Source organism: Pseudonaja textilis, chromosome 1 (genome assembly GCF_049901715.1).
Source record: "Pseudonaja textilis isolate UNSWEBS1 chromosome 1, rPseTex1.2, whole genome shotgun sequence".
NCBI lineage: Eukaryota > Metazoa > Chordata > Lepidosauria > Squamata > Elapidae > Pseudonaja > Pseudonaja textilis.
The window spans coordinates 283371915-283385543 of record NC_141990.1 but is presented as its reverse complement, the minus strand read 5'-3'; the positions used below and the strand labels follow the sequence as shown (position 1 = coordinate 283385543).

At 36.5% G+C, this 13629-nt stretch overlaps 1 protein-coding gene across 4 annotated transcripts in view; it reads right to left on the bottom strand.

Annotated features, from left to right (window-relative positions):
* The window catches only part of MIPOL1 (mirror-image polydactyly 1), a 190581-nt gene that overhangs the window by 118881 nt on the left and 58071 nt on the right, over positions 1-13629 (bottom strand). For all 4 annotated transcript variants that reach the window (XM_026711259.2, XM_087921916.1, XM_087921915.1 and 1 more), the window contains 2 exons: positions 2674-2914; positions 758-875 (listed from right to left, as the gene is read on the bottom strand). In XM_026711259.2, coding sequence (XP_026567044.1) covers positions 758-875; positions 2674-2903 — 348 coding nt within the window. In that variant the 5' untranslated portion in view covers positions 2904-2914. The remainder of the gene's footprint in view (positions 1-757; positions 876-2673; positions 2915-13629) is intronic.

Here is a 13629-nt window from a genome sequence, read left to right as displayed (position 1 = left end):
ACGAGATTTTGATAAGTAGGTTCTGCTAATGTATTTGAAAAATAATATGTTTCAAATCTTAATGTTATGAAGAAAATAGATTGCTATTAGTATATCAATTTTCATTTACAGCAGTGGTTCTTAACCTTTTCTTCACCATGGACCCTCTTTAAATACTTTTTGTTGCCAAAGAGCATGGCCACAGACCCCCAAGACTTAATTCAAGATTTAAATCATAACATTTCTTCAAGCCTTCATGGACTCCCTGTGACAACATCACGCCCCTCCCCCCAGGGTACATGAGACACAGCTTAAGAACCACAGATTTGGAGGATGGTTTAAGTCATGAATTCAGTTCTAAGAGTTTGTACAGACTGACTGCAATGCAGTTGAAATGTAAAATTCAGCAATGTACAATGGATCTCCTACCCATCAATGTAGATTAAACAGATAAATGTGTGTAATTATCTGTCTTGATCTACAATTAAAATTATTCTGAATGTTTAATTATATCACAGCACATCCTGAACAATTTATTTATTCTCAAATTTCTTTAAGTCGGAAACACTTGGCAAAAAGATCAAGTTCACAGTCATAAGCCCTGCACTAGAGCTGATTCCCTTACAGAAAATTAACATATCAAGGAAACAAAAGTAATATCCTAAAATCAACAAATCATGAATTGTATCATTAATAATCATTTTTCAACAACAAATCCTGAACCTTGTCAATTAGAATAAAGAATATGAATATCTGTGACTAGATGAATAGGTTGTACCTTCTTATTGTTTGCCCTTAGAACATCCAATTCATTTAAAAGGAATGCAATATTCTTTTCTTTATCTAGGTTAGCAGTCACAGAGTTGACTTTTCCTTCTTGTTTTTCAGTCGTAATACTGTGCAAAAAAATGAAAGGGAAAATGATAAATTCAAAAGTATCCTCCAATCACTCACAAATGAGTGATTCAGGGTAGGGTCATCACTGAGTACAAAACACATGGTTTATAATCTAGTCTAGAGTGAGTCCAGGTTCATTTTCTGACATCTGTCATGACATGACAGACATCTGTCCTGGACTTTGAAACAATATATGTCAGATATTGCCACAACTTCACATGGCTTTCACTGCATTTTAAGAGATGTGTTACCTTTAAAACATGTAAATGTTTTAAAATCCAGATTGACCTACTTTAACTTTACTTCTTAGAAATCTCAGTAACAAAGTTCATTAAAAAAAAACCCACATCACTTGCTACTGCTATTGAGGACATAACAAAAATAAAAAAGGGATGAAACTGAAAGGCCTAAAGTTAGAATATGCAATATATGGAATGAAAATAAAAACCAGAGAACTGTTCACACTAAAGGCCATGCTATGGAACCAGGAAGTAGACAAATGGACATTGTGGATTTTCCCAAGCCATTCACAAACAACATATATATATATATATATATATATATATGACAACTTACAATGCGGTTGCTAACTGATGTAACAACTTACAAGGAACAGAGCGTGCTTGCTTCTAAATGAAAGGACTGGAATACCACCTAATGTTATTTGAGTGGACTTTTCTTGGAACAGTATTTCATTTTTCTCTTCTTCCTCTGAGCTCCCTCTAAATGTACTAAAGATGGGTTAGATATAACCCTTGATTCTGATTCAAGATAGTAACATCAGTGGCATGCCTATTTTTTTAAAAAATGTTACTACATTGTGCTGCCATAATGGCATAGCTTCGATTTCAGTGTTCAACTGTAGGTAGTGACTGTAGCCCTTAAAATCCAGGTAGAAATTTTTTAAGGTGCTATCTAAGTCCCTGTTTTTCTTTTCTTGATTGTTGGCAGCTTAGACCATATTCAGTAACAGGGCCACCCAAGCCTGCAATTCACTTAAAGGAAAGCTAGAAATCGATAAAGTAAGTTGCCTCAGTTGGCAAAGCACCTAAGCATGGCTGATAGAGGTACCCAGTAACAGGATCAAAGACTAAATTGGAAAATAAAACACATTTCCTTAATGGTATCAAGAAAAATCCATGGATGCTGTCAAGCTCAATTCAATGATGTCTTTATGTTTACCTTTTGGTAAAAAGCTTTTGCTGAAACAGATCAACTGTGCCAATTTATCCACTGGTTAATGTGCCTAATCCAAACTCATCTTGCCAGCCATTTTGTGCGAAGACAAGGGAACACTAGGCTGCCATTTCAAAGATGCTCTTCAACCTCCCCAAAAGATTGACTCTTTATTAACATAAAAGATTGACTCTTTATTAACATAAAATATGAACATGATTGAAAAAGTATAAGTATCAGGGTATATATTTTCAAGCTATAATCAATTGAGAAAAAGCTAATCACTGTTTCAAGTTTACTGGCATCCTACTTTTATTACATCAATTTGATTCTACCTATTTGATTAACAATATGTTAATGCTTTATACACCTAATTAATATTACAAAACAATACATACTATGCAAAGTTTCACATTGAAAAAAGGGAAGGCTGGGTGTTAAATTTTGAGGAATTATGAAGCATTTTGGATGCTACTTCTCAAAAAGAAACTGGTATGTCCACAACTGTGAAACTGTTCTTTCTCTACCTCCTTAAGCATTTTTTTTAATATTGAGAGAAAAGATAAAAAAGTAATGTAAAAACATAGAAGATATTGTGTTCAATCTAGAATGAAAGCTTACCTTATCCTTTCATCATTGTCAGGCACAGTAATATTCTTTAAATGCAAAGTCTTAGCATATTCTGTTTGTATAACATTTAAGTTGGTTATGGGTTGATCTGAAGAGTTGACTAGTTCTTTGTTTGTCCAAATGGCTGAGTGTCTTCTAGGCTGCAACCTTGCTGAAGAACTTGTAAAATTCAGGCAACTAGAAAAAGAGGCATCCTTCTTTTGTTCAGAATTCTGTTCCATATTAAAGGTTCCTATTTGGAAGATAGCAACACATTATTTTTAATTAAAAATAATATAAAAACAATTAAGTACAAAATACAATCTGTACAATGCCTCTGAAAAATAAAAAGTATAACCAAGGACATTTTAATGCTGCTTTAATAAAATATCCAGTAATTCTGACTCAGAAGAAAAATCCTGCATCTATGCAACCAAACTGCAGAGACAAGGAGCTTTAGAAGAGTCTTCCCCAAACAATTTCCATAATCCACTAATAAGTTTGGCCATCCTGGTGGTGATTGTGTGAAATGTAGTTTGAACAGGATCTGGTTGTGAATGGCCATTTTAGCAGCCATGGGCCATAGCTAATTGAGGTTCAGCTTATGATCAACTTGCACTCTTTTATTCTTTTCACACATCTTATTACCAAATCAGGTATCCACACATACTCAGACTTTTTACCTGCCTGGTTTTATTTCCATTCCCTAAGTGAAGAACTTTGCATGTATCTCTTAAATTTTATTCAGTTATTTTCATCCCATGTCTCTGACCTATAAGGTGGTTCTTTGGCAGTACTGCTCCCCTCTTCTAAGTTATTAGATACCTAGCCCCTTTTTATTATGTGCAGATTTAAATGTGGGAAATATTTAAATTCCCTTGTTTTTCTCCCAGGGTTTAGAATAACTGAACAATTCTGGCCTATCTTTTACACGAAGGCCATTCTGATGTACGAAAATAATGAAAATTTCTTGCAATCTTTTCTTCTGGTTAAATATACCAATACATCCAACCATTTCTCATGTACTGTTCTTCTGGGTCTCTTTTCATTTTGATTGCTCTCCATTGAACATGCCGCAGTTTATCAACGCCTTTCCTAAAACATGGAACTAGACACAATAGTCTTATCCTGACTTATGCAGAATAGAAAATAATGTACTTTTCTTAACCTTGGTTCTTTATTTTTCTAATTAAAAAAACTAGGATGCTTTTGGCAGATGCCTTACCCTATTGGCTCTTGTTCACCATATGCTCTGCCAAAATATTCAGATTCCAATCGTGTGGTCTATTGTTCAGTGTGTTCCCCTTTAGCCTATATTCATGCCTTTGATTTTTCCTACTGAAATGTAAATCTGCACATGTGCGTCTCTGTAGAAATTCATCTTGCTGAGATTTGCCTCATACCCCATCTTTTCAAGAAATTTTTGAATCTTGACAGGGTCCTCAAAGTACTGGCAATTAATTTGTGACCCTATTTGGCACAGTGCCAGGATACATCAAGCAATACCTTGCCGGAAAAAAAAGGAAGAATCTGCTGAGGATCTGCTTTGCTTTTGCCACCTGTTATGCCTGGTGGTTTAATTACTTTAATTCCATTGCATTGTATTTGCAGCCTAAAATATATATGGAAAATAAATACCAATAAATAATTTGATATCCTTTATATCTTTAACACACCTGCACATTTGACACTTATATTTTTAACCTAGTTATATATGTTATGACAACTGTGTTCCAATATCTATGGGGCTGCCATAAAGGAGAGGGGTCAACCTATTTTTCAAAGCACCTGAAGGCAGAACAAGAAGCAACAGTTGGAAACTAATAAAGGAAAGAAGCAACCTAGAATTAAGGACAAATTTCCTGACAGATTCCAATTAATCAGTGGAACTGCTGGCCTCCGGAAGTTGTGGGTGTTTCAACACTGCAATAGATTGGACAACCATTTGTCTGAAATGGTATAGAGTTTCCTGCTTGAGCCAGGAATTGGTCTAGAGGACCCCCCCACAAGGCCCCTTCCAACTCTGTTATTCTGTTATTATTATAACTCTCCACTCCAATTACTAACAAATATGGGTGAAAAGGGCAGACCTAAAACATGCATCTGCAGTACTTGGATGTGGAACCAATCAAATTGGACAATTGTTCAAGCAATTCTGCAACCATACAGCCCAGACCAATTTCAATATTCTCTCTACTTGTCAGAATGTTTTCTTGAAATCAGGGTATATTATTATGCATTGCAGCATCATAAGCATCCTATATTCTGTTAGAAAAGGAAAGTGGGTTAGTTTAGCAAGATTTGCTCTTGGTCAATCTATGGCTGTTTCTGCCAAGAGATGCATTAGTTTCTAAATGCTTAATAACTATTTCCAAATTTTGCTTTATATTGACATTAAGTAATAAGTCTGCAAGTACGGAGCACACCTGCAAGCTCTTTCAAGACAATTGTATGTAACTGATGTGCTCTTGGAATCTTAAATTTCTCAAACATTTCTTATTTTAGGCTGGGTTGCCACAGCTTCCTTTTGTTAATTGTTCTGCTTTAGATCCTTCCGAGCTCAGTTTAGACTACTGGTATAGCCAGTAATATAGATAAAAAAAACAAAAATAAAAAATGTGATTTTACATTTTCCCTTATCTGCTTTAGCTTTTCTAACTTTCTTTCTGCAGACACTACCCTACTTTCTAAAATACCTCTTTCGTGATTACACCCATTTTCCCTCATTAATTTTTATTGAAGAATTTCTTGGCAAAAACAATACACCTTTTTAAAATAGATATCAGTGATAATGATATTTGCATGATAAGTAAATATGAAAGAAAAAAGAAAAAGATAAAATCCCTCTATCTTAGTGGTGGCTAACCTTTTTGGGCTCCTGTGCCAAAAATTGTGTGCGTGCTGGTACGCACGCGTTCACGTGCCAGCAACCAGAAGGCAATGCGCACCCCCGTGCCCCCTGCACATGAGTGTACAATCCCCTGCCTCCCCCCCCGCCGCTGCCTCTCTCCTGCCCCCTTACCTGAACTGCGCCTCACAGCTGATTTTTGGCCAGTTTGATGCCTTTTTTGGCCTCCCAGAGGTTTGGAAAAAGCCTCTGCAGGCTTTGCAGGCTGAATAGTAGGACCATTTCATCACTTTTGGTATTACCGGAAGAGATTGGACAACCATTTGTCTGACAAACATTTTTCAAACCTCTGGGAGGCCAAAAAAGGCCTCAAACCAGCTGAAAATCAGCTGTGAGGCACGCATGCACATGCGCAGTAAGGTAAATTTGCCTGCAGCTCGTGTGCTGGCACAAATGGCTCTGCATGCCACCTGTGGCACACGTGCCATAGGTTCGCCATCATGGCTCTATCTGGTCCATTTAATTTTTTTATCAATCAAATACTCATATTTCTGCACAATGATTTCCTAAGCTGCTTTCCATTTTTGCCTTATTGAAATGATGTGTAATAATACTATAGTCCCAATATCTTATTCCTTAGAAATTTTCAATTTTGGATATTTTCTGACCTTGGAATGTTATCTACAGCAGGGGTTTCCAATTCCCAGTCTGTGGACCGACAATGGGCCATAGCATGCTAGAAACTGGGCCACGCAAACAACCAAAGCCCCATCCACAGGATCAGGCAACATGTGGAGCCACCTCCAGTCTGCAAAAAAACTTTTTTCACAGAACCAGTCCCTGGTCCCCAAAAGGTTGAGGGCTACTGAACTAATCTATATGATAGTACTTCAAAAACTAACTTTACAGGCAATTGACAATCTTTGCAGCATTCTTGAGTCATTGAAAATTACTGTCAATATAGTACATTTCCTGTGTCTGACTTCTGTTCTTTTTCCCCCCTGCACTTGCTTTATAGATAAAGGGATTGCAAGAGAGTATGTTGCTTGCTCTTCTACACATTGAGATCAATGTGATTGAGAGTGCTGAAAGGCTTAGGCAAAGGAAAAAATTGCCGACAGAAATTGCTTGCCTTTTTTCTCTCCATTTCCCAGCATGGGGAGACTGGAGAAAAAGGGATTTCAAGAGAATAAGCGATTTGTGTGGTATGCCTGTGGTTACCAGTCCTGAATTATGGGGCAACTGCTTTGCTTTTAATGTGTACAAGACAGTAAGCAGGTATCTGAGCACTCCAAAGGGTGGAGGAGTGTTTACAAGGCAAACAAAAACCAAAGGTGTGAATTTGAGTAGAGTGGTCTTGTGTCTTTCCAGCTGGAAACCACAGATATAGTTTATGATTTCCTACTTAGCAACTGCTTTGCTTAGCAGTGGAGTTGCCAATCCAAATTGGGGTCATTAAGCAAGGACTCCCTATATATTCCAATTTCCCTTTCTACAGTATCGTGAACCCTAATATGATGTCTTTAACTAGATTCTCCCAATTAACATACTCTGAAGGAGGACCAATCTCTTTGTGTCTCATCTTCAGCCTTCAGGAATATGAAACAGTAAGCAAGCTTCATGAATAATTTTTGATCTTGTGGCTTTGGCTGAGTTGATTTTCCAAGAATTATCTATACAGTTAAAGCATGTCCAATCAGTAGCCTGAGGGCCCATGTGCACTTGTAATATGGTAGTTTGTTATTTATATATATCAACTATATATTTTATATATGGCCCAAGACAATTCCTCCTCACTCAATGCAGATGAGGCAAGCCAAAAGGTTGGACAAGCCTGTGTTAAAGTCTCTAATGATATGCTATATATTTCTCTTTTCTGAAAGTCCTGTAATCTGGCTAGGAAACCATTATCAACCTTTTTTTTCCAGATCTTATGAAACGAAACCCATGCTGTGACATAATCCATCAACCATACAACTAAGACCACGGCTACAGAAACCAAATCTCTCCTGCTGATCCTGTTTGTGTAGCCAGTTATTCATTTGCAATAATCTTCTTTCACTTTCCAGTCTTCTTTACCAATGGGAAGGATGGATGGGAGCAAAGCTGAGTCTCATATTTTTCAGTTTCAGTCTTCTTCCCAGAGTTTTAAAGTCCACAGATAGAGTTGCTGAAACTGCTCTTTGTCCTATCATTTGGCCCCATGTGGATTAACAAGAAAAGATAATTGTCACTGGACTTGATAAGTCTTGGAAGTTGTTCTTCTACATTCTTAATCCCTGATCTTGTCAGACAGCACACTTCAGAAGCCAATGTGTCCATTCACACATACTTATTTCAATGTCTTACAATAGTGAGTCACCTTCTACCACGAGTCTTCTCTCTCTCTCCTTCCTTCCTTTCTTTCTTTCTTTCTTTCTTTCTTTCTTTCTTTTTCTTTCTTTCTTTCTTTCTTTCTTTCTTTCTTTCTTTCTCTTTCTTTCTTTCTTTCTTTCTTTCTTTCTTTCTTTGCAGGAATATCTACTACCTCAATCAAGCATCCTCTCTTTTTATTGTGCTTTTGTTATACCGAATGCTCAGAATCTGTTTCTTTCAGATGAAATCATGTACAGTGCTTTCCCCATTGCTTTCTTCTTGTTATCACTTTTATCTACTAGGCTTACTCTTTGTTTGATTCTTTTCTTTTGGGAGAATTGGTTCCTCTGCCAACAATTCCATTTCATCTCGTAGTTCTTTTATCATCTGTTCAGGGTAGATAGTCATCACTCCAACTTTAATTTTATTCTTTTTTCTTAAAGCACCACAACAAATGTTCATTTTCTGCACATATATGTATCCAGCTAGGAATGCAAGCACGCCATTAAATGCAGAATTTTATCCATTCATAAGTCACTTCTGTTTCTTATCAGTATAAGGCTTTTATTTCTTCTTGTTTCTCAGGTTAGGCAAGTTAGACTATCCACTTAGAAAAATTGTTAAAGACTTCTTTTTAACTCTATTGGCAAATTCTTGTTTACTTTCTCTGTCCACTGGCTCAATAAGCTTGTTCCTGGAATGTGGCTTCCACATATTCCTCCCTACAGCCTCTGCTTAATCAGTAGTCACTCAATCTACAAAAAGCAATCGCCCACCTCCAGGACATACCCCTGAGCCAGCATAATTGGGTACATGGTTCTTCACTACCCAGGCTTGTTATTTGTTCTCCCCATTTTCTTCTTTGGAAAGATGCATTCTATATTTGTGAAAACTTCCATTTTACCTAACAATTCTAGAGAAACCACATAAGAAGCAAATTCCATCTTTGTAAATTATAACTCAAAGTGTGGTACACTACAGTCATCTTTAATATTCCTTAGTCTTTTTTGCTGTATCGTGAGCTCATAATTAAAACATATTTTTTATTTTATGACTAGAACTATAATTTGTAGGAGTACCAAATTTGGGGCGATCATAAATATACTAATGAGAACAAGATGGTTGGGATATAAAAAAAAATCCTCACCTAATATTGTTCCAGAATTATGTAGCTTATATGTGATATACTCTGTAAGTATAAAAGAAGTCTTTGTGGACTTCGTTAGATGTAGCCAATTATAGGGTCTCTGTTTCAAGGCCACTGAGCCAGTGCTGTCTGAAGATGTTTCCACAGTTATATGGCCAACATGACATTGCAGAGTACTGTTATCTTCCACCAAAGTGGTATCTATTTATCTATTTGCATTTGCATGCTTTCAAACTGCTAGGTTGGTAGAAAGCTGGAGTGAGAATGGGAGCTCACCTCATCGCACAATGCTTGGGTTTTGATGATTTTCCAATTGACAAGCATCTTAACTGCTGAACTACCGCACTGCCCCTATAGTATATATACAAATCCTTCCAATTATTAAAAGTACAATAAGCCAATATTTGTAATGTATGTTTACATCACAGTCCTTTTTACTCTAAAAAGAAAAAAAGATGAAGCCACTTCTACACATAATTCTGTGCTAACATTTCTCAAGGACAGAAATAAAGAATCAGTCATGCAACTTTGCTTTGCACTGGGATTTCATTGGCTCCTACCCTCCTTATTATATCCTCTTTCCTATTTGAAAAACTTTAGAGTTAGTACAGGATATGGTGCATAGCAGAGGTGGTATTCAGCAGATTGTGACCAGTTGGGGAGAACCGGTAGTGGAAATTTTGAGTAGTTTGGAGAACCAGTAGCGGAAATTTTGTGTAGTTCGGAGAACCGGTAGTGGAAATTTTGAGTAGTTTGGAATACCACCTCTGACTGACCCCGTCCCCATCTATTCTCTGCCTCCTGAGTCCCAGCTGATTAGCTGGGTCTTCTTTTGTTGCCCTGCACAGGAGAACGGAGCTGGAAAGCAAGATAGTGGGATGGGGAGAGAATGGGAATTTTACAGTATCCTTTCCCTGGAGTGGGGTGGGAATGAAGATTTTATAGTATCCTTCCCCTGCCACGCCCACTGCACCACACCCACCAGTAGAACTGGTAGTAAAAAATTTTGAATCCCACCACTGGTGCATAGGAAGAGCGGTACTGATATAAGCAAAAGACTTGCATGAATGGAGTGATGGTGGGATTCTTTGAATCTTGACCATAGGATTGTATCACAACATGGTTTCTTTAAGTACTCTGGAAACGACTACGGAGATTCTCAGTCACCCAGGTCATGGTTGTCCCAAAGATTCTTTTCCAAAGAAGCTTCTTGGATGAAAAGCGAAACGACTTCAAACAAAAACCAGAAAGTCCAGTTGCTTCTTGAAAAAGGACCTTTGGGATGCTCTGGAAATATATTTAGAGAAATACATTCAGAACAATTCTAACAAAAAATTCAGCAAGCAGCAAGCAAAATATTCAAGAATATATCTGTGTTATAAAGCTGAGTAGATTTTCTGGAACTGACAACACTTGGAGGTAGGAAAAATACTCTAAATCTGTACAACTGAAGATTGCTTTCATTTTAGTGAATCTCATCATTTTAAGTGTAATTTACTCTCACATAAGTATGCACAGACTTGCTGCTTAAGCTTAGTTAATTTTATCTTAGTTTAGATAATACAGTACTGCACAACCATTTTTTGAAGCTAAACCTAATTTTAGTACTTAATGTCAAGAGTGATCATTAAGCAGTTACTGTGTAAATATCACTGGCTTTTTCCTGTTATTTGCTATTTTTTTCCCTTTCGCAATTCATTTCCACAGTATTATTTTCCAGGATTAGATTTCTGGAAAAAATTCAATTCTCCACAGATCTTTTTGCTGTGCTTTGAAAGCATTTCTGAGATTCCACTGACACATACAATCAAAATAGCTGTATTTCTGGACAGATAATAGGACGGGAAGAGTAAATTCAATGAAACGCAATGTTAGTTCTAATGGACAGATGATTGTGTTTGGTCTTTTGAAACTTTGAAGTATAGGTAAATCTTGATCACACAAATTAATAAATCCTAAAGCTGGAGTTAACAATAACCATTACACCCAAATTCTGCAGCTTAGCCCAGGCAATTTTTCAAAAGGTCAGGTTGTGAACTGGAGAAGATCAGGGAGGTCCACCGCATAGCTTTGTTGCCAGGCATCTCCCGTCTGGATTGTTGCAGGCATTTATTAGTATTCGTCAGCAGACTCAACAAAGCAAACAAGAAATTCAAGCACGAATAATAACATGAAAATGCTGCTATATAACCCATTGTTCCTAAACCTGGGTTACTACTTTAATTTTTCTGCACAGTGCTGAGTGTGTGAGTCTGCATGTGTGTAAAATGCAAAGCTCCCTTAACAACTGCAGGACTGCCATTTAATCTGTTGGTAGATGGACCATTTCCTGTGGGAACCCCAGCTATGACTTCCAGATCCAAATAAATCTCAGATTAAGAATCCAAATGAAACCTGCCTTTAGCTGATAAAAAAAAAATGTCAAGAAGGATATAAACAGTAAAATTATCAATTATCTAGGTGTTGCACAATGACTCATATGCATGGGGCTTTATTTGTGTGTTGTTTACATTTTTCTTGCAGCACCACAACTACACAAGATATTAATCAAATGTCACACTTTCATAATATTGGAAGCATCATTAGAACTGTTTGGCTAAGGACCTTGAAGTGTTTAAGCAGTAGCTCAAAAGTATATTTGTGCAAAGTAGAAGAATAAATTTACATATCAGCAGCAGCTCATAAGGGATAAGTAAATATTCTGTTTATCTCTCTATGTAATGCAGGTTAGTTTAAACACAGAAGTTCAGGATCCCATAACAATCAATATGGATTTATTACATAATATCCAAACATAGTAGCTGCGGGATTTATTTAGGAAACCTACTATTTATGTTGTTTAAAAAACATAAAGGTGAGAAAATATTGGTGAACATATGTATCATTTACACAACACACACAATAAATATGCACACATATTTTATAAATACTTACTGAGATACTTGACAGATCACGTTCTTATTATATATGCTTTCATCAATTCACCAAATCTCAATTATCTAAATTTTTAAATGAAGCAGGGTTACATCCCTGGATACCCTTTAATTAAACAGAAATCCTTCCTTATACCCAGTATTAATGCTAATATGATAGATTTAATGTTTAAAATTAGGTAAGCATGCATTGACCCAAGAACACAAAAGGACACACTACAGAAAATTGTACTTTAAGACTTCTTAAAGATAAGGCCACTTTTGACAATAATGAGCCAATTAACTTTATTTGCAAGGAAAAAAGGCTATTGAACATGCATGCAAAATCTCTGGTACTCATCTCATCTCTGATGTATCCCTCAGGGGACATAAACTGTTTTTTAATGAAAAATTTGTTCTGCTCTTTCTCATCCTACCTGTAGTAATGCTGGAGCAATCTAAAATTAAACTTTAAAAATTAAACTGGGTAAAATGCTACCAAGCTACTGAACAGTGAGATGTTTATGTTACATAAAATAATTTTCTGAAATTTTAACTGGAGAAGTATACTGAATACAGGACAACTCCAGAAATGTACAGTGCCAATTGCTTTTGGGTTTGATCCAAGATAGCCTAACTTGGATGCACTGGCTGAGGGGTGTAAAAATGAGGTATGAATCACTTCCCTTGGCCAAGATCCCCTTCTGGCAGCTGAAAACATTTTCTGCCAGTTGACCCTGAGGTTTGCTGGCAAAAAGATCTTCCAGCAAACTGTTCTGCTTGTGAAGAATTGCTTGGACAAGAGCCAAAAGAGATGGAGAATGAGATAGGCAAAAGAGAAGACACTGTTTTGTGACACCCAACTCTCCAAACACAACACTGGCATAATGATAAGCCAGCTGAGGATAGGATTAACTTCAAACAATGGACTCTAAAGGAAGCTCAATATTCCTCAGGATTTCCAATTTCATACATCCACTCCCTATTCCCAAGCAGTGACTATCTTGAAATGACTGCAGTTTAACTACAGAATTACTTTTTAGTTTAACTATAGAATTACCAGTTGAATTCAATAGAACCAATCCTTGGCTATTTGGACTGTTTAAAATTTTGGAATAAATCCACTGAAATCAGTACAACATGCGGAGTCATGACTAACTTGATTTCAGTGGACCTCGGCCCAATCTAGGCCTGATTAGCAATGCCTAGTTCCAACAGTGTATATTAAATATAGAAATGCAGATTTAAGAAAAGCAAATCTGTCTTGACAACAAGCAATTGTATTTAATATGCATGGAATGTACGGATTATATGTAACAAACTGTATCTTAAAAGGTAGGTTGTGTGTGTGTTGCTTTACATGGGTTGAATGCTATCAGGAATAATATTTATTTATATTTATTCCTTTATATAAACAATGAACATATCTAATATTTATTCCTACTTCAATTTTCCAAGAGCAGCATTGTCCTCACAACACCTTGGCTCCAAAGTATTCAATGAATTAAACAGGACAATGAATAAAGTAAATGAATGAAAAAAAGACAAAAAATTGAATTCTTAACCAAAATCTTTTTAAAAAATTAATTAAATGTATTACAACTTGCATTTTTCCTTGTTTATTAATCTCCCCTAGGTTTTGAACAGTTCAGCATACATATATTGAATGTTCTGAGTACAAGCGAAGGGGTTACCCCCACAACACC